The sequence below is a fragment of the Bufo gargarizans genome, chromosome 3, assembly GCF_014858855.1.
Source record: "Bufo gargarizans isolate SCDJY-AF-19 chromosome 3, ASM1485885v1, whole genome shotgun sequence".
Classification (NCBI taxonomy): domain Eukaryota; kingdom Metazoa; phylum Chordata; class Amphibia; order Anura; family Bufonidae; genus Bufo; species Bufo gargarizans.
In genome coordinates this window covers 78,460,458-78,482,226 of record NC_058082.1, presented here as the reverse complement: position 1 = coordinate 78,482,226, position 21,769 = coordinate 78,460,458, and the positions used below count along the sequence as shown (strand labels likewise).

General features: G+C 42.3%; 1 protein-coding gene across 1 annotated transcript in view; it reads left to right on the top strand.

Annotated features, from left to right (window-relative positions):
- The window catches only part of LOC122932848 (WD repeat-containing protein 49-like), a 190,342-nt gene that overhangs the window by 19,097 nt on the left and 149,476 nt on the right, over window positions 1–21,769 (top strand). The window contains exons 4-8 of the mRNA XM_044287488.1: window positions 2,851–2,934; window positions 5,078–5,143; window positions 18,500–18,730; window positions 20,009–20,091; window positions 20,187–20,279. Coding sequence (XP_044143423.1) covers window positions 2,851–2,934; window positions 5,078–5,143; window positions 18,500–18,730; window positions 20,009–20,091; window positions 20,187–20,279 — 557 coding nt within the window. The remainder of the gene's footprint in view (window positions 1–2,850; window positions 2,935–5,077; window positions 5,144–18,499; window positions 18,731–20,008; window positions 20,092–20,186; window positions 20,280–21,769) is intronic.

The following is a 21,769-nucleotide window of genomic DNA, read 5'->3' as shown; positions in this document are numbered from 1 at the left end:
CGTCCGTGTGGGTTCCGCAATCTGCGGAACGGAAAGGGCTGCCCATAATAGAAATGCCTATTTTTTACTGCAAAACAGACAAGAATAGGACATGTTCTATTTTTTTTTTTTTTTTGCGGGGCTACGGAACAGAGCAACGGATGCGGACCACAGACAGAGTGCTATCCGCATCTTTAGCGGCCCCATTGAAGTGAATGGGTCCGTATCCAAGCCTCAAAAAGTGCGGTTTGGATGCGGATCCAAACAACGTTCATGTGCATGAGGCTTTAGTCACAGCGTGACTTCCACTTTGGGACCGGCTTCAGCAGGAATGGGTTATGCCCAGCAGATCGCTCAGCCCTAAGGTCAGAAGCAATGTGTATACACAGCATATACAGCAGGTAGAATATGTGAATCCATTATACAGAATTCAAATAGAAGCCACCACTTGTGGCCCTGTATTCATGTAACAACCCCTCTATAGCAATGTAATAATGTAATGAGTCTCCTCTATATCTGGGTAATTACAGCCACAGTGTGTGGAATCAGATTGAACCTGTCAGTGTAGATGTCACTCTAGTGTAACAGTAATGGAGCAGCCTCCGGAGCACTGCAGGGTTTATAATAATGCCTATGTGCAGTGTCAGAATGAATCCATCATCGCCCCCGCTGAGTCCTGACAGTCTCATCAATAAAAAGTTCAGGCGTCTGTAACTTCCTGGGTCTTTCTGGTGAGTCTCATGGATGGATGCCAGAGCCGTGGTTTATAAATGGATGGTATAAGCCATACCGTTTTCCCAGATCTTTTGTACAATGGATCGAACATTGGCCTTGATTTACTGATCCTGTAGATGGCGGAAGCTTAGACCGGCCGTCTAGACCTGCAGCACATTTATCATAGGCTGGATCATACATGTGGTGCAGGGAGACTGAATTTTATGCCAGAATTGTGGCAAATTTTGGAGCAAAACGGAGCTAACTAACGGGATTATGTCAGTAGAGCTGAGGTCAGGCAGAAACACACGGTATTCAGGGGCGTAGCTATAGGGGGTGCAGAGGTAGCAGTCGCTACCGGGCCCAGGAGCCTGAGGGGCCCAAAGACCCTTGTGCCACATAAGAAGACACTGGTATTATGGAAAGTGCATGCTGGTCAAGTTACACCTCTGGCTGCAGGGAAGGGGTTAGGTCAAGAATTTGTCATGAGGGGGGTTGGGGGGTGGTGCCATTTTAATTTTTAAATGTTTGCCTCCCTGGTCACAAAGCACTGAGGGAAGGGGGGCCCAAGCTGAAATCTTGCACCAGGGCCCATGAGCCTTTAGCTACGCCCCTGCTGGTATTATATATCATTATACTGCTGTGAGTTTGTGTCACAGGAGCAGCATTAAGTCCGGAAAATACCTCTGTCATTGGTGCATTCACGAGACGTAAGTGTTTTGCGGTCCACAAATTGCGGATACCGGCCGTGTACATCCCGCATTTTGCAGACCGCACATGGCCGGCACTATATTGAAAATGCCTATTCTTGTCTGCAATTGTGGAAAAGAATAGGACATGCTCTATATTTTTTGCGGGGCCGCGGAACGGGAAAAACGGATGCAGGCAGCACACTGTGTGCTGTCCGGATCTTTTGCGGCCCCGTTGAAATGAATGGGTCCGCACGCTTTACGCAAAATTGCAAAACGGATGTGGACCCAGAATTACGATCGTGTGAATGAGCCACAGGGCTCCCATTCTCGTGATCAGTAGGAACCCCTTGATGGACAGAAACTTTTCAGGATAGGAGTCTTTAAAGGATATATTCTTTATATTGTGATAATCCCTTTAAAAGTAGGTCTGTTGGGAATAGTGCTGCAGTTTGAACTATTTCTGCTGTATTTTTGGCATTGCAAATGGCCAATTTTACGTGAGCATATTACAGTAACCTGTGCCACCCCATCAAATCTTATGGGACTTCCAGAGATAGCTGACTACAAGTGTTTGACTAAATCTGGCAGTCCGGTAGAGTTAAATGGAGGCAGTGCACATGCTGTGGATAGAGGATAAGTCTTCGTAAATGGGATGCCTCTCTCAGCCAATGGTTTCCATTATAAAGCTGTAGTGCAGGTGTGAACAGAGCCTTATCTATTGATACCAAATAGTAGCACCCATGAAAAAGTTTCAGCTACAGCTTGTGCATGGTTCATGGATGTAGCTGGGGGGTGCCAGGCAGAGCATGCGCCCCGGTTGACATGGGGAAGGGGCACCAAGTCATTTTGCCTATATACTGAATCTTTGCTCCAGATGAAGAAAAGCCTAGCTATACCTCTGGCATGAGATGTATATTTACTGCCAAGAACGAGATACTGTCCTGGTTGATCGGAGAAGCCTTTGCCAAAGAGAACAAAAGAGGAGAAGTCATCTATGTAACTGACTTTCTTTTTTTATTTGTGTAATGTATAGGGGCAGTGATACTGATCAGTTTTGTAATATACTTAAATTACTGAAATCTAACATTTCTACTAGAGAAATAGCTGTAAAGTGGCCCATTTTGAGCCTTAGCGACGCTCCTCTGTCTTCTGTTTACATAACAGTCAGTGTTGAGCAAGTCTCCATAGTTATGTAAACAGAAGACAGAGGAGCGTCACTAAGGCTCAAAATGGGCCACTTTAGAGCTATTTCTCTAGTAGAAATGTTCGATTTTAGTAATTAAAGTATATTACAAAAATTATAAGTATCACTGCCCCTACACATTACAAAAATTCCAAAAAATGACAGTTACACTATAAAGGGGAATACTCCTTTAATAAGAAATGAATGAGCTTTTATGCAGCAAAGCTTCTCTGGTTATGAAGGGCTTTGCTTATGGTAATCACTGGAATTGGTTTGTTCTAGGAGCTCGAAAACAATGGGAAAAACTCTCTGGACCTGGATGCATTTAAATGGGCAGTAAAGAAAAGCACAGGATTACGAGCAACTGTAAGTAAGGATTTAGTATGTTCTCTTTAGTAGACTGTAGGACCATTCTTGTAGATATTTTATTTGTCCGATAGATGAGATGCATAAGGGTGGTGGTCATAACAGGGACAACCCCCGTACTGTATGGGATTTTGTGTTACTATCTATATATTTTTAAAATCTTAAAATCATGCAGTTTTCGCTAAAATATGTCAAGACTTCATGTTCCTTGAGAACAGCCCACATGGCCCATAGACAAAACAAACTGGAGGGGACCTCATTGGCTTTCTAGGCATGCTCTATGACCTGTGCAGAGGTCAGGAGGGAATAGATAAGCTGTGGTATCACCTATTGTGAAGGGTGCATCCTGTGTTATCTATACAGAGGTGATATCTGTCATTCTAATCCTTCCTGTGATGATAATACAATGGTTACTGAAAAGTTACTTGTACAGAATGGGAAAGATTGACATATTTTAGATCTAGTGTCCAGTATGAAAGCTGTACGTTTTTGTCAAATGTTTTAAAAAATGTTTAAAGAGCATCTGTCTATTGAAGCAGGAGCCTGGTAGGGTTGTCATACTGACAAAAACGATAACCTGATTGTGTTTCTTGAGAAAAGCACATTTTCACTCATATATAGATGAGCTTACTGGAGCACCAGTTAGTAACTACAGTTATAGTCGCTCCCCTTTCCCCGGGTCTGCTACTGGTCTCCAAGCAGCCGAGGCTGGGAGTCACGGCACTTGTGTGAGGACCTCGCTCAGTTGGAATCTGCACTGATTGGAAAGCATGCACCGAGACTTGGAAGCACAGTGCAGGCGCAAAAAGACAGGGCTAGATGAAATGTCTGGTCCTATCAATCTAGGGGAAGGGGAATAAATCTGTAGGGGTATTACTAACTGGTGCCTCGAGGGCGGTGGCTGGCCCCTAGGTGCTCCAGTAAGCTCATTTACATATAAATAAAAACTGTCTTTTCTCATGAATGGGACACCAGACATACATAATCAGGACATTGTTTTTGGCAGCATGGTCAACCCTAAAAGGCTATATGCTTGGTTTAATGGGGTTGATCATGCTGACAGATGCTCTTTAACATCTGAGGAGGTGGTGATGGTGAGTTCACTAAAAGAGTTCAAGAGGGGCCTGGATGCATTTCTGGAGGGTAATAATATTACAGGTTATAGCTACTAGAGAGGGGTCGTTGATCCAGGGAGTTATTCTGATTGCCTGATTGGAGTCGGGAAGGAATTTATTTTCCCTAAATTGAGGAAAATTGGCTTCTACCTCACAGGTTTTTGCCTTCCTCTGGATCAACTTGCAGGATGACAGGCCGAACTGGATGGACAAATGTCTTTTTTCAGCCTTATGTACTATGTTACTATGTAATTAAACAACAGTCACTTATGACATCTTCTCTGTAATTGCTTTTTTCCCCTGTATCTGGTCTCTGAAGGGTCAGCCACCATTCAGAAAATGTAGGCACCAAAGAGTCAAATGTGCAGGACACCCTGAACCCTGCATTAAATCCTTTGTATTAAACCTTTAAAGGGGTTGATGTAAAAAAAAGAAAATCAGGCGTCATATAGTATAGTATGTGATAATCTCATTCTAACAAAGCTAGAACCAGCCCTGCATCTCACATGGGTCCAAGGATCTCCGCTCTGCTAGATTATCTTCAGCCTGGCAGCTCGGGGGGGGGGGGGGGGGTCTCCTTTCTGCTGCAGCTCAGGGGCAGTGTCCTTTCTGCTGCATCTCAGGGGGGGTGTCCTTTCTGCTGCAGCTGGAGGGGGGGTGTCCTTTCTGCTGCAGCTCTCTCCCTGTAACTGCCACAGCTTCTAACAGAACATATAGTTGGTTGCAGTTAAAGATTTAATCTGAGCACGTTCGACCAGCTCAGTGAGATGGACAGAAAATAAGGTAAAGAACAAACAGCAGGTGGCGCTATACAGATATATTTTATTAAATAGCTCACTGGCTATACTCATTTTTTAATTACAAAAGTATTCAGATCCAGGGGGTGGTTTGAAAAATGTAGAATATGCTTCACAACACAACCCCTTTAAATACCCGCGATTTGACTACTCCATATGTTTGTGAGTAATAAGAAATAAAGCTTCATCTACTCTACAGTTATCATTTCTCTGTTTCTCTTTTTTTTTCAGAGTGATGAACAGATAGAAAAGCTTTTTATGAAAATAGACTTCACAGCAACTGGGAAAATTCAGTGGGTTAGTATATATTAAGCTGAGCCGCCAATAATCCATGCAGGTGTAAGATGGTGGATTTCGTCTCTCCCTGCTGTTGTGCTGTTATGTTATATATCAGGGATCAGCAACCTTTGGCACTCCAGTTGTTGTGAAACTACAACTCCCAGCATGCTCCTTTCACTTCTCTGGGAGTTCAGAGAACAGTCAAGCAAGTGTGCATGATGGGAGATGTCGTTTCACAACACCCGGAGACGTGCTGGAGGCTGCTGACCCTTGTTATATATCATAGTCTCCCCTTAACCCTTTCTTTTCAGCTTGGGCTATATTGCATTATATTTATATATATACTGTTTCTTAAAGAGCTGTTGTTGTGTTTGCGGTATGTCAGGTTGGCAGGCACATGGTGGTTTCCTGCAGTGAAGCAGATCAATTTAGTTCAGGGCCTTGTCCATAAGAGAAACCTTTGGCCTTTTTCGTAGCACTAAGATACTTAGTCATTCTAGGAGTCCTGAACAAGGAATATATAGTAGTGTAACTGGTCCTTAAAGTGGTTGGGTTGTAGCGCATGTTGTAGAGAGGGTCCAGAGTGTGACAAGAGTGAGACTTGAAACGGCCAGAGAAGAAGGCCCGTAATATGGCAGCCAAGAGTGGGTGGAAACAGAGATTGCCCATCTGCTCCTGTGCTCAAGCATGTCACCTGAGATAGAAGAGGCTGTGCTGGGTCGGTGCCTACTGGATTAGGAGAGGACCTAACAGTGATAGTCAGCCTTCTGCAAGAGAAGCTCAGCTGAGAGACAGAGACCTGCAGCGGGTGGATCCGCAGTCACCATGCTAGAGATCGAGGGTCCCTGAAAATACTGAAGTAGTGCAGGTTCATGCGAATCACGCTGAGCCTGTAAATTCAGCCCGGGCAGTGAATGCTGTGGCGCTGTAGAAAGGAAGAGAGCCGACCATCTCAGCCGACCAGTGGGAAATAAATTGCAGACTTGGAGACTATTGGTATTACTTTGTCTTCCATTGGAAAGATATTAAAGCCGCTAGTAAGGTTGATCTGTTCCACATCTTAGGTATTTATTACCATGGCCTAATCCCTCAGTTATGTCTTTGAATGTCAAAGCTCCAATTTAGGACTACCATGGAGGAAAGCCCATTACCTTCAACGCACTGAGCAAAACAGTGAGGAATCAATTCATTACTTTAGTTAATTTTAATAGATCTTTGGGATTACACTGATCATGCCGGCTGGGTCTGGGGTTAGCTGACAACCTAGTGCTTGTGTGGGCTGCCTGAGTGTCAGGGGGATGAATCAGAGTTGTTGGATATCAGTATGCCAATCCTTTGTTCCCTAAGAACATAAGCGGAAACATAGAGGTCTAGCTGTGTAAGCCGTGTACCGGGGTGGGCTCCCCAGGATACAGTGAAGTCACAAACAGGGAAAGCAACCCCAACACCAGCTTTTGCCAAAACAGAATTTTACTTATTTGTACCAATAAACACAACCACAAATGCTGAGAACATACAATAAATGTACATAAACCAGCCTGAAGGCTGAGACCCTTGTGCTGCACAGCACGGCGCCCTCTGATGGATAAAGGAGGAAAGTGCAGTAATTTACCTACTTGTGCAATGAGCCGGACCGTGGTACAGTTACACGGACGCTGAATTATGCAGTGGGTCCGGATATGGGTATAGAAGTCTATAGTTTTTGTTCGTGACGCCAATTGCAGCTTGCACAGGTTAGGAATGCCAGAGTGGTGTAATGTCTCTGTGTGGTAATAGCAATGGTGTCAACGGTGTCTCCTACCTGGGTACGGCTGGACTCCTGGATCCTGGCTCACTTGCAATAAAATGAGTGTTGCTAGTAGGAGTAATTGAGGGATTTAGTAGCAATAATTGAGATCCAGACTTGGAATAAAGTTGAAACTAGTCTTTACTTGATGCAGCTTTAATCCAAGTGAGATACAGCAATAGTCTGAAGTCCCAACAGGTATTGCCAATGTGTGTCAGGAATCCATCTTCTGCTTCTATCATGTGCCTGGAGCTCTCTGCAGGATAAGTCGTCTGCTTGTGGCTCTGTGATGTGGCAGGAATTTATATCTTCTGCGCTGTCTTCTGCTGTATTGGGGACTAACTAGCTGAGGAGGAATTTGGCTTCTCCTGGTCTCTGGACGGTACTCACAGTTGGCTTCACAGGGTATGCTTCTTCCTGGAATACTGGAGGTGGCTGCTTGCTTTCTACAAGCTGAGGCTGAAAGGCTCAGACTGGAAATGATGATCTTTTGTCTCAGCCGAGACAAGATACTGGCTTGGATCCCTAGAACTGGGAGCTCGTACTTGCACAGCCTTCCCCTAGCTGGGGTGGCTTGCACACTAACTCTAACTTCCTTCCCCACCCATGAGGCAGGATGTGGGAACATTCCACACCTCCTCAAAGAGGGGGGAGATAAACTGGAATGTACTATTCCAGTCCAGCAACACTAAACTGAACTAAGTCCCTGGTAACACATTGCTGCCACCTGCTGGTAAACATGAAAATTACAGCAAAGTATATTTAACAAGGATTCCAATGCACATTTGTGAGGATATTAGATAAAATCACATTAGATGACAGTATAAATACATTTAACAGATTGTAGCGGGGAAAAAGAGTTTCGTAACATAACTCTGGGATGTTACACTTGCGGGCACAACTAAACTGCCACACCTTACCTGTTATTACCCTAAAAACAAGAATCACTGTATGGGTGTGTGTTACAGGCTATCCTGCGGTGCAGCACAACAGCTTACAATCTTACCAAGTTCTACAGTGTTCCCCCTCCCATAATTGGTCCTGTAGCACGTGCCTGAGTATTCCTCCTGAGCAAAAAAAAAAAGCCAGTCTGGCTTGAGTTTGTGAGAATTTTATCAGCTCTTTAATATGAAATGTCACTTTAAGTTATGGAATCCTTGAAATGAACAGTAGTAACACTTGTGGCCTGACACAAACAGAAACCCTAACTAGCTAACTACATGCCTGGTCTCAGTCCCTAGGCGCCAACACTGTGATGAGGTGCGTGCACGATCTTACAGACCCGGTTCTGCTATGCATCTGCTGTTGACTCTGAACAGAACAAATGTATCTCCAACAACCATGCGATACCTCCTTCCTCTGGACAGAATCAGGGTCTTGGACACAATCAGCTTCACTTAGCTGCAGCTCTGGTCACTGAGGGATGCTCTCACACCTGGATGCAGTCAGATTCTCTGCTCACACAGTTCGTTAGTTTCCCCTCCCTCTAAGATGGCTGCTCTCTCCTTCTCTTCTCTCCAGACTCTGTGTAAACCCGACCTTTCTCATGAATATGGAGATATATGTGCAGTCTGTAGCTGTGTTTATAGAACAGTGGCATCTTGTGGCCAAACAACAGAATGTCAGTCCAGAACATTTAATTTAATTTAATCTACACAGTGTTCAGACAAGGAGAGCTGTTTCCCCATCTCACAGCTGCACTTTTTGTCCTTCTCTCTGTTTAAAGGGCATCTGTCAGCAGATTTGTACCTATTACACTGGGTGACCTGTTCAATGTGTGCTTGACAGTTGAAGGCATCTGTGCTGGTCCAATGTTCATATGATGTTTTAATATATGCAAATTAGGCCCTAACAAGCAATGGGGACGTTGCAGTTACTCGTACAGGCTCTGCTCTCTCTGCAACTGTCGCACCCTCTGCACTTTGATTTACAGGGCCAGGCAATGTGAACGTGATCACGATGTCACAGCGGTGTCACGATCTTGTTGCTGTTTGCCGTGCGTGTCGTTTACTCTCCATGTGTGTGCACTGCCCCTTATATCAAGGTTCCTCCCTGTCTGGTGCTTGAGGGGTTAACTGTCTGGGTGTGGCCACTAGGTTTATATTGCCTGTGGCCTGTTGGCTGGAGTTATTTGTCCTCCAGCCTTTGTTGGTGCTGGAGCTTAGCTCCTGACCGGCTTATTCCATCTGCCCAGTACTTGAGGGCCACCTTGTGGAACAGCAATGTCATCTCGGTGTCATCTTCCCTTCACTACCCTATTTTATGTGTGGAGTTGTTTGTATGGGTTGGTGTAATATGTATGGTCATTGTTACATGTCTGGTGGTGTTTGTTGTCCAGCATGTTTGCTAGACATTTCCCTGTCAGTTGTGCCTTCGGTGAGAGGGCCCCTGGGTTCCCCGAAGGGGGAATTACAAGTCAGTGCACAGCTCTGCCTGGGGCCACTTTGCATCCTGTCCGCATGGGGGTCCAGGCAGTGACCCGTGTGCTGGATACCTGTGTGTGTTGTTTGTACTGTGTCCTGTTAGGTAAATGGGTTCCAGTACTGTTACATGAGGTCCAGTCGTTGTTTTTGCAGCGGCAGTTAAGTGCATGTTGTTCTTGGCTCTTACCTGCCGATCCAGTGGCTGTTCACTGCCTTTTCCTTCCTTGCAGCTTGGCCGGTGGAGACTCCTGTTCATCCGTGTCTGGGATGAACAGGTCGTCTCTTGCTCCTAACCTTTATTCAGGGATCATCAGGGTGACTCAGGGTCTGAGGTTACTGTGTATGAGACCACCTACCATCTGGGTCTACTCATACGGTTAGGATAATTATTATAAACAGGTTACAAAAAACAGACATACAGGTAATCTATAAATGTACTATGTAGAAAAAGACCCTAAAAAGTAAGTACAAACCCACTCAGTGTACATAAATACACCTTATATCGTAAATGAACTGAGATTCAATGCGTATATTATCAAAAAGTAAATTCTTTATTGAATACTAATAACATATATAAAATGAGAACATGATACATCAGATAAAAAATGACTACACCTGAGGAGATATATCAGCACATGTATATTGAGAAAAAAGGACAGAGGAGGGATGGATAAAAAAGGTGAATCATCTAGCTTAGTGCTGCACATAAATACATAACCACAGTTGATATCTATATAAATAAATATATAGTATAAAGTGCCAATGCATAAATCTTCACATCAACAAACTGTCCCAGACAGCGGGGCAAAATGCAAGTGCATAGCAGCAACTAAATCTCCATATAGAAACATAGAATGTGTCGGCAGATAAGAACAATTTGGCCCATCTAGTCTGCTCAATATACTGAATACTATGAATGGCCCCTGGCCCTATCTTATATGAAGGATGGCCTTATGCCTATCCCATGCATGCTTAAACTCCTTCACTGTATTTGCAGCTACCACTTCTGCAGGAAGGCTATTCCATGCATCCACTACTCTCTCAGTAAAGTAATACTTCCTTATATTACTTTTAAACCTTTGCCCCTCTAATTTAAAACTGTGTCCTCTTGTGGTAGTTTTTCTTCTTTTAAATATGCTCTCCTCCTTTACCGAGTAGATTCCCTTTATGTATTTAAAAGTTTCTATCATATCCCCTCTGTCTCTTCTTTCTTCCAAGCTAAACATATTAAGGTCCTTTAACCTTTCCTGGTAAGTTTTATCCTGCAATCCATGGACCAGTTTAGTAGCTCTTCTCTGAACTCTCTCTAGAGTATCTATATCCTTCTGGAGATATGGCCTCCAGTACTGCGCACAATACTCCAAGTGAGGTCTCACCAGTGATCTGTACAGCGGCATAAGCACTTCACTCTTTCTACTGCTTATACCTCTCCCTATACATCCAAGCATTCTGCTGGCATTTCGTGCTGCTTTATTACATTGTCTTCCCACCTTTAAGTCTTCTGAAATAATTACTCCTAAATCCCTTTCCTCAGATACTGAGGTCAGGACTGTGTCAAATATTCTATATTCTGCCCTTGGGTTTTTACGCCCCAGGTGCATTATCTTGCACTTATCCACATTAAATTTCAGTTGCCAGAGTTCTGACCATTCTTCTAGTTTTCCTAAATCCTTTTCCATATGGCGTTTCCCTCCAGGAACATCAACCCTGTTACATATCTTTGTGTCATCAGCAAAAAGACAAACCTTACCATCGAGGCCTTTTGCAATATCACTTATGAAGATATTAAACAAAATTGGTCCCAGTACAGATCCCTGTGGAACCCCACTGGTAACATGACCTTGTTTTGAATGTTCTCCATTGACTACAACCCTCTGTTGTCTGTCACTCAGCCACTGCCTAATCCACTCAACAATATGGGAGTCCATGCTCAATGACTGCAGTTTATTGATAAGTCTTCTATGTGGGACAGTGTCAAAAGCCTTACTAAAATCTAGATATGCGATGTCTACTGCACCTCCACCGTCTATTATTTTAGTCACCCAGTCAAAAAAATCTATAAGATTAGTTTGACATGATCTCCCTGAAGTAAACCCATGCTGTTTTTCATCTTGCAATCCATGGGATTTTAGATGTAAATATATGGCCGTGGCACAGTAACAAAGTTGGTCAAAGTAACCTAAATGAATGTAAACAAAGGCCAGGGCCTCAAAAAATATATAACAAATCTAAGAACAGCCACATCCCTTAAACTCATAGTAGACATAGTATAATTGCATACCAATTGTATTGGGGATATCCATCTCAGGAGAGCCACGTACCCCGACGCGCGTTTCAGCGATGCCTTCCTCTGGGGGTTTACTTTTTAGAATTAACTTTTTGATAATATACCCATTGAATCTCAGTTCATTTACGGTATAAAGTCATACGGTTAGGAGTCAGGGCCAGGATTAGGGCGGCTTAGGAGGTGAGCTGCTCCTTTTTCCTCGTGTCCAGGCCTAGCTGCTTCCCCATTTACCCACGCTATATGGTGGGAGTTTTCCCCCACTCCCCATCATGACACACGAATGCCTGGTCCTGTCTATCAAAGTGGAAAGGGCATGGCAGTTGCAGAGAGAGCAGAGCCTCTACCAGTAACTGCAATGCCCCCGTTAGGGCCTAATTAGCATATATTAAAACATCATTTTTTCACATATGAATATGGGGCCAGGACAGATGCCTTCAGATGCAACAGGTCAGCCAGTTTCATAAGTAACAAATCTGCGGACAGATGCCCTTTAAAGGGGAATTAAGAAAATGAAAATACTTAAATATTACTTTATTATAAATATATTCCCAAATACCTTTAATTAGTTATAATGACTCATTTCATCTAGTGAGCAATAATTAGGAAAAATAAAATGGCCGCCATGTATTAGTACACAGTAAACTGATCCTAATCACACAGGAGGACAAGTTACTCACAGAAGAGTTGCCTCATCCTCTGCTTCTCAGGGGCTATGATCATGAATACAGATTATCTTTAGCTGAATATCTGTAGGAATGAAGTTTATGAGGAGACATGAAGTACAGAGATGACGGTCAGGACAGACTGCATACAACCTTAGATTGTGAGCCCCATTGGGGACAGTGTGATGCTAATGTCTGTAAAGCGCTGCGGAATATAGTGGCGCTATATAAGTGCATAAAATAATAATAATAATAATAGCTGCTGCTCATTAGCCACATCCCCACCTTCCTCACTGTAATTTATGCCTCCTCATGATCTCCATTCCTACAGAGATTCCGCTGAAGATCTTATCATCTGTATTCAGGATTATGACCCCTGATAGGTAGAGCAGAGAGGAGGATGAGGCAGCTCTTTACCTCAGTGTTGTGAAGTCATTTGTCCTCCTGTGTGATTAGGACAGGTTTTGTGTGTTCTAGAAGGACGGCGGCCATTTTATTTGCCCTGATAATTGCTCCCTAGACAAAACAAACCATTATAAATAATGAAAGGTATTTTGGAATATATTATAAAGTAATATTTACGAATTTCCATTTTTTTTTATTCCCAGAGAACCCCTTTAAGCTTCATTTATGTGACTGAAACCTCCAAGTGTAGAGGCCCTCTCTGCAGAAAAAAATGGAATGTTCCATCAGATGGCACAAGTATGGAGATATTTACCCCTAGAATTTGGGGGAGAATAGTTCCATATGTATGACAGCACACGGAGACTATATGGCCTCTAACTGTGCAGATTCTGCACAGACAGCTCTGCTATGTGTGCAGAGCCTAGACAAATTGTTTACATGCCACTACATTGCATCTCACCCTTTTAGTAGAAATGTATTGGCTCCGGGCTGTGACAAGATACCAAGGAACTATGGGGGAGATTTATCAAACTGGAGTAAAGTAGAACTAGCTTAGTTTCCCATAGCAAACAATCAGATTCCACCTTTCATTTTTCAGAGCTCCTTTGACAAAAATGTTTTTGCATCGTCGAATCCTAAGACATAACTTTTTAATTTTTCTGTCTACGGAGCTGTCAGAGCTTGATTTTTGTGGGATGACTTGTAGTTTTCATTGGTATCATTTTGGTGTATATAACACTTTTTGATCTCTTTTTATTCTATTTTTTGTGGCAAATAAGCAAAAAGCAGCTATTCTGGCATTTTTGGGGGTTTTGTTTTTACGGAGTTCAACATATGGCATAAATTACATGATAATTGTGTAGTGCTGGTTGTTATAGATGCAGCGATACCAAATACAGTACAGACCAAAAGTTTGGACACACCTTCTCATTCAAAGACTTTTCTTTATTTTCATGACTATAAAAATTGTAGTTTCACACTGAAGGCATCAAAACTATGAATTAACACATGTGGAATTATATACATAACAAAAAAGTGTGAAACAACTGAAAATATGTCATATTCTAGGTTCTTCAAAGTAGCCACCTTTTTTTTGATTACTGCTTTGCACACTCTTGGCATTCTCTTGATGAGCTTCAAGAGGTAGTCACCTGAAATGGTCTTCCAACAGTCTTGAAGGAGTTCCCAGAGATGCTTAGCACTTGTTGACCCTTTTGCCTTCACTCTGCGGTCCAGCTCACCCCAAACCATCTCGATTGGGTTCAGGTTCGGTGACTGTGGAGGCCAGGTCATCTGGCGCAGCACCCCATCACTCTCCTTCATGGTCAAATAGCCCTTACTTTCAAAGTTTTCCCAATTTTTCGGACTGACTGACCTTCATTTCCTAAAGTAATGATGGCCACTCGTTTTTCTTTACTTAGCTGCTTTTTTCTTGACATAATACAAATTCTAACAGTCTATTCAGTAGGACTATCAGCTGTGTATCCACCTGACTTCTCCACAATGCAACTGATGGTCCCAACCCCATTTATAAGGCAAGAAATCCCACTTATTAAACCTGACAGGGCACACCTGTGAAGTGAAAACCATTTCAGGTGACTACCTCTTGAAGCTCATCAAGAGAATGCCAAGAGTGTGCAAAGCAGTAATCAAAGCAAAAGGTGGCTACTTTGAAGAACCTAGAATATGACATATTTTCAGTTGTTTCACACTTTTTTGTTATGTATATAATTCCACATGTGTTAATTCATAGTTTTGATGACTTCAGTGTGAATCTACAATTTTCATTGTCATGAAAATAAAGAAAACTCTTTGAATGAGAAGGTGTGTCCAAACTTTTGGTCTGTACTGTATGTGGTGGAGATTTTATTTTTACAATTTTTTCCATTAAAAAGTATGGGGTTTTTTAATGGAAAAAAGGTGTATTTTATTTTTTTACTTGGAATTTTTTTTAATTAAAACTTTTTAAACTATTTAATAGTCCCACTCTGGACTATAATAGGCAATCTTTTGATCGCTTCTAAAATACATTGTACTGTTCATGCAATGCAATGTATTTTACTGTCAGTGCTATACTGACATACACCAGCAGGCTCCGCCAGAGATGCATGGCCTGCTAGGAGATGCTGGAGGCAGGCATGTGGCCTTCACTAGGCCCTGGCCTGTGTGCACAGTCATTGTCACCCTTGGCTCTCATTCGTGGGTGCCAATGGGAGCCAGAAGGAGCCTACTCCCTCTGTAACTGCTTATATGCTGCAGGCACTATTGCCTGATGCATCTAAGGGGTTAAACAACCCAGATCGGCACTAAACTGGGTCCCCATAAAAAGGCAGCTGCCCAGCCTAAAGCCTTTTAGTGACCGCCGTAAAAAAGCATATACCGTAGGTGGTCACTAAGTGGTTAAGAGGGTTGTCTCAAAACAATCCCCTTTCAATACACTTTGCTAAATGGGGTACCCCTCTGGGATACCCATTTTATGACCAGAACAGAAAGCTAATATGTAAGAATGGTGTACCTACCATAGAGGCAGACCACATAACTGCTATGGGACCCTGGGAGAGGGGGCCCGGCACTGAACTCCTTTTTCTGTTCCCTACCAAGATTTACTGCATTTTCTGGCAGCCACCACTAGAGGGAGCCCAGTGCAAAGAGATTTTTACTTCTGCCATTGATAGCTATAGTAACTGTATACGGCAATTTACTATCCGCCTTGGTGGCAGAAGGCAGACAGTTTTATGGTATTCTGTGTATTTATGCCAGCTGCCTGATGTAAATAGTGTATTTACTAAATACACTGGAGATATTTACAAAGCACCTGTTTCACTTTTTCCAACATAGAAGGTGGGTAAAGTGGGTGAGGTGGAGCATGATTTTGTTACTACAATTACTATAATTTTTTTTCTTTTTTTTATTGTTTCCACTTAATAAAAAATCATAAATTTGCCAGAAATCTGAGGGTCAGGCTATGCTTTCCACTTTATGTAGAAGTGTTTGACGCAAGCATAATGGGCAACTGGATGGGGCAGTATGGAATTTTGATGAGAGCTGCAGCTCTGGCTAGAATGGACCTAGCACAATAATCCATGACATAGACGACCATTCATATTCTATACTTCAGCCCCTGCAGGGGGACTAAATAGCCAAACGTGACTCCCCAGTGATTCCATCTGATCATCAGCCTTAGAGAAGCCAGGGCTTGTCTTTGTGAAATGATTTAGATGGAAATCCAGCTCTAACAATAATTACAGTGGAGAAATAATGGCTTTTCCAGCGTTGACTCTGCTTTTAAAGATCAATATGATGTTAAATTACAGCATCTGTGAATTTTTTACTTCTGTAATAGCCATAAAAATATAACGGGGCTGGAGGATTATTCCGTGCCTCACGTTTTCAGTGATATTTTTGTGGTTTTCTGCTTATTGGCAATTCATAGTTAATAAACTGTGTATTTAATTTAGAGTTATAGAACAAGTTTTCCTTATAATGATCTGATTCCTGGGAGATGAGAACCGATAACTAACCCCCCACCGATTTTAATTGGCTTGAGAGTAAGTTAGGAGAAGAACACCTTTCTGCTGACTACTGAGCCGTCGGCTTCTTTCATTTTCATGTCATACTTCAAACCATCAGACTTCCCTTTATATATTTTCAGTCCTCTGTACATGTAAAGCACACAGTGTATTTACAAAGCAAAACTACGGGGGAGATTTTTCAAAACTGGTGCAAAGAAAAACTGGTTTAGTTGCCCCAGCAATCCATCAGATTGAGCCTTTCAGTTTCCAAAGGAGCTCTGAAAAATGAAAGGTGCAATCTTATTGGTTACTAATCCAGGGGCAACTAACCCAGTTTTCCTTTGGACCAGTTTTGATAATTCTCCCCCATATTTCCCATTCATTTATTACATGATGAGTTGTGCACAGGGGAGGACTGGCCATAGACCCTCCCGGGATGAATTCCGCTAGCGCTGATGCCCCGAGGGCCGCCCAAGCTCTCTTCACGGTGGCCAATCGGCTATATAATGTGTTGGCGCTCCCAACAGTATGTATTTCATGATATATATCAAATGTCATCTCACTCTCTATTGTAATCAGTATTTTCACGCCAGAACCACTTATGAAAAGGGTGACCAATGTCAATTACAGGAAGACATTACTGTTTCAGGAACCAAAAGTGTAGAGAGGATGGAATTATTATAATCCATCAAAGCTAATGACAATCATTATTTTAAAATTCATGAGATGATTTCCTATTTATGTCACCCCCCCGAGTGAAACATTTAACAGAAAAGTTATGTAAAACATCAGAACAAACCCTGTAATGTATGTATCCAAAAAGGTTCTCTACTTAGATTCACAAGATAGTTGACACCCAATATAAAAGGTGAAAGTGCTGAGTTTTGCACATATAGGAGGCGATGTCTCACTTATGTGGTCAACATAAGTGGGTTTTTACGTGCAAGATAATGCACCTGGGACGTAAAAACCCAGGAGCAGAATATAAAATCAGTGATACAGTCCTAACCTCAGTACCTGAGGAAAGGGATTTAGGGGTCATTAGCAGCAGGAAATGCTAGCAGAATGCTTGGATGTATAGGGAGAGGCATTACCAGTAGACAGAGGGAGGTGCTCATGCCTCTGTACAGATCACTAGTGAGACCTCACTTGGAGTATTGTGCGCAGTACTGGAGACCATATCTCCAGAAGGATATTGATACTCTGGAGAGAGTTCAGAGAAGAGCTACTAAACTGGTACATGGATTGCAGGATAAAACTCACCAGGAAAGATTAAAATACCTTAACATGTATAGTTTGGAAGAAAGACGAGACAGAGGGGATATGATAGAAACTTTTAAATACATAAAGGGAATCAACAAGGTAAAAGAGGAGAGAATATTTAAAAGAAGAAAAACTGCTACAAGAGGACATCGTTTTAAATTAGAGGGGCAAAGGTTTAAAAGTAATATCAGGAAGTATTACTTTACTGAGGGAGTAGTGGATGCATGGAATAGCCTTCCTGCAGAAGTGGTAGCTGCAAATACAGTGAAGGGGTTTAAGCATGCATGGGATAGGCATAAGGGCATCCTTCATAGAAGATAGGGCCAGGGGCTATCCATAGTATTTAGTATATTGGGCAGGCTAGATGGGCCAAATGGTTCTTATCTGCCGACACATTCTATGTTTCTATGTTTCTATGTAGAGGTGGCAGCCACCACTAGAGGGAGCTCTATTATACACTGAATGCGGCTGTAAGGTAACGGATGTGAACTCACTTCGTCACTGAAGGATATTTCTTAGAAATACTCCTAAGGAAACCTCCAGGCCACTACCTTTTGAAGTAGTCTTCATTCAGTGACAGATGACACAGGAGGTTTAAGGGACACCGTTGCATGTCACCGAAGGGGACAGGCTGAATCATGGTCAGTGCACAAGCTCAGGTCAGGACAGGCAGTTTGTTCAATCCAGTAAACAGGCAGCACAGTGTCAGTATGATGGACAGGCAAAGGTCGGGGCAGGCAGAACAAGTAGAGTTCAGTAAACAGGCAGACGTCACGCACAGAAGATCAGATCAAATGAGTTTATTTTTAATTTTTATGAAATGGTAAAATGTCTCACTTTCAACATATGATATGTGTTCTATGACTTATTATGAATAAAATATGGGTCTATGACATTTGTAGATCACTGTATTCTGTTTTTATTTACATTTGTTTATATTTTACACAGCGTCAAAAAATATTTTTGGAATTGGGGCTGTATTTTTATTATTATCACCATTATTTAAAATACTGGTGTCATTTAATATTCTATTTAGGAACAATTTTGCACTTACATGCAACTGGACTACTCAGAACTGGAAGACTCTTATCTCAGGCGCAGGAAAATCACCTTCGTGTTACCAGCAACCATTCAGGAAATTGTTCACGGAGATCCCATTCTGCGCGTTTTCCTAATGCAAGACAGCACTCTAATAGTGGTTAGAGAAGACGGTCACATCTCCTTCTGGTCTACACAGCTGAAGCTAAAGCGTGACAAGGCCATATTCGTAAGTGATAATACAAAGCTAATGTAATAAACAAGAAGAAGAATAAAAACATTTAAAAGAAACGTTTTGTTCATACTGGACTGGAGCTCCATGTCGCATCACATAGGTTAGGAGATGCTCCATAGGCCCCTAGACTTGGAAATGGTTCTTCAGGAGTACACAAAAGGGGTCTTGCATCTAAATTTTTAAAATATCCATGAAAATAGGAATTATCAGAAGATCAGGCAAGGTGAAAGTGTAAATATTGTAATACTTTTAAGTATCTATCTACCGATCGATCGATCTATCTATCTATCTATCTATCTATCTATCTATCTACCTATCTATCATCCTATCTATCTATCTACCTATCCAGGGGCGTAGCTAAAGGCTCATGGGCCCTGGTGCAAGAGTTCAGCTTGGGCCCCCTACTTTGTGGCAAGGGACAGGGAAACACATAGCCTTCGTGCCACCTGAGGCAACAATTGAAACAGCATCCCCCCTCAATCCAAATTCTTGACCTAACCCCTTCCCTTCAGCCAGAGGTGTAACTTGACCAGCATGCACTTTCTATAATACCAGTGTCCTCTTATGGCACAAGGGACTTTGGGCCCCCTAAGACTCCTGGGCCCGGTAGCGACTGCTTCCTCTGCACCCCCTATAGCTACGCCCCTGTACCTATCTATCTACCTATCTATCTATCTATCTATCTATCTATCTAATATATCTACCTATCGCGTAATGTCAAATCCAGATAAGCTTTATTAGCAGGACTAAATCCAATTAGCATTGCCAAAGCAAGTGGTAAATAATTGGATAGGGATGGGGAATAGGTATATGGAAACATCCAGGGTGGGGGTATAGAAGTCCATATCATGCTCCTCTATATCTACCTATCTCATATCTCAGTCTATACGTTATCTATCTGCATTAGGCCACATGCACACCACTGTTGTGAGTTTTGCGGTCTGCAAATTTGCGGATCTGCAAAACACGGATGGCATCTGTGTGTGTTCCGCAATTTGCGGAACGGCGCGGACAGCCATTAATATAACTGCCTATTCTTGTCTGCAAAACGGACAAGAATAGGACAGGTTATATATTTTTTTGGTGAACCACGGAACGGAGCAACGGATGCGGAGAGCAAATGGAGTTCTGTCCGTATCTTTTGCGGCCCTATTGAAGTGAATGGGTCCGCATCCAAGCCGCAAATACTGCGGCTCGGATGCGAACCCAACCAACGGTCGTGTGCATGAGGCCTAATCCTGTTGAACAATAAGCAACATGTTTGTTTTCCAGGAAAAGAGCATAAAGAAAATGACAAAATGGGTGACAGATTTTACAATCATGACCCAGTATAATAAATTAGTCCTGGCAACTGGGTAGGTATAAGTATCTGTTACTCATATGTCTATATGTGGATCATTTTCATCTAATGTAACATTCATGAATTCTATTGATTACTTGCATTATCTAGAGATCGGGAGATCCAGCTTTATGAACTGTCTAACCTGGAACCATACTGCCAGATTACTGGACTGGAGACAATGCCATTAAAACTAGATTATTGGTAAAGTATAAATCTGAGAAAAAGTCTAAACATTATGAATAATATATCAGGATATTACAAATCTAGCACCAGGAATATTAAGGACGCAACGATTTTCTATTTTTTCATATTCATTTTTTACTCCCTGCCTTCCTGGAGCCATAACTTTTTTATTTTTCCATTCACATAGCCGTATGAGGGTTTGCTTTTTGCAAAACAAGTTGTACTTTCTAATAGCGCCATTTAATATTGCATACAATGTAGTGGAAAGCTGGAAAAAAATTCCAACTGGGGTGAAATCGGAAAAGAGAATGTAATTCCATCATAGTTTTATAGGTTTTGTTTTTACTTTGTTCCCTATGTAGTAAAACTGACCTGTTCATTTCATTCTTCTAGTTAGTACGATTACAGGGATACCACATTTTTGGAGTTTTTCTTGTGTTCTATTATTTAAAAAAAAAAGTGCAACTGTGAGAGCACTCATTGTTTGTGGGGCTATAGCTTTTATTGATACCATTTTGGAGTGTGTACTACTTTTTGATCACTTTTATTCTTTTTTTGGGGGGGGAGGGTCCGAAGTGACCAAAAACCATCGAATCAGCCATTTAGATTTTTTTCTTCCCTTTAGGCCTCATGCACACGACCGTTTTTGTGGTCCGCATCTGAGCCACATATTTTGCAGATCGGGTACGGACCCATTCACTTCAATGGGGCCGCAATTTGCGGAACGCACACGAGCAGCTTCTGTTTTTAGCGGATCCGCAGTTTGCGGACAGCAAAAAACGGCACAGGTTGTGTGCATGAGGCCTTACACTGTTTACACATTTACTATTTACACATTTTAGGACGTGCCGATGTTAATGATCTTTTTTTATTGCTTGAATTTTTATATCTTTTTATTTTTCATATTTTTGAAAAACTTTTTGCACTTATTTTAAGTCCCCCTAGGTGACTTTAACATGTGAGTGTCTCATCCCATTTATTGAAATGATTTAACATTGCAGCCTATGGGACATTCAGCCTGCTACTATCAAGTCCTGATAGGAACTTTGCTGTGACAGGCCTGGGAGTCTTCAGAATTCCCAAGGCTGCTTTATCAACACTCGATCTCATGGTGGGGTAACTGTTCAGTCCCCAGGAGTGCAGTGCTCTCTGGAAAAGACTGCTCAGATGCCGTGGTCACAGCTGACCACAGTATCTGAGGAGTTAAATGTCCGTGATCGGACAATGTCCATGACCTACGGTGCGGATTTTCCGCACACTAATCCGCGCGGAAAATCCGCACACAATCCTGATTGTGTGCATTTAGCCCTAAACGCCGGTCTTAATAAATGTGCCCATTTGTCTTTTGCTTTTCTGGCAGCAGGGATAATGCGACTGTAGCTAGCAACCAATTAGATTCCACCTTTCATTTTTCACAGCTCCTTTGGAAGATGAAAGGATCAATCTGATTCGTTGTTGTGGGCAACTCAACCCATTTTCCTTTGCACCAGTTTGGATAAATCTCCCCC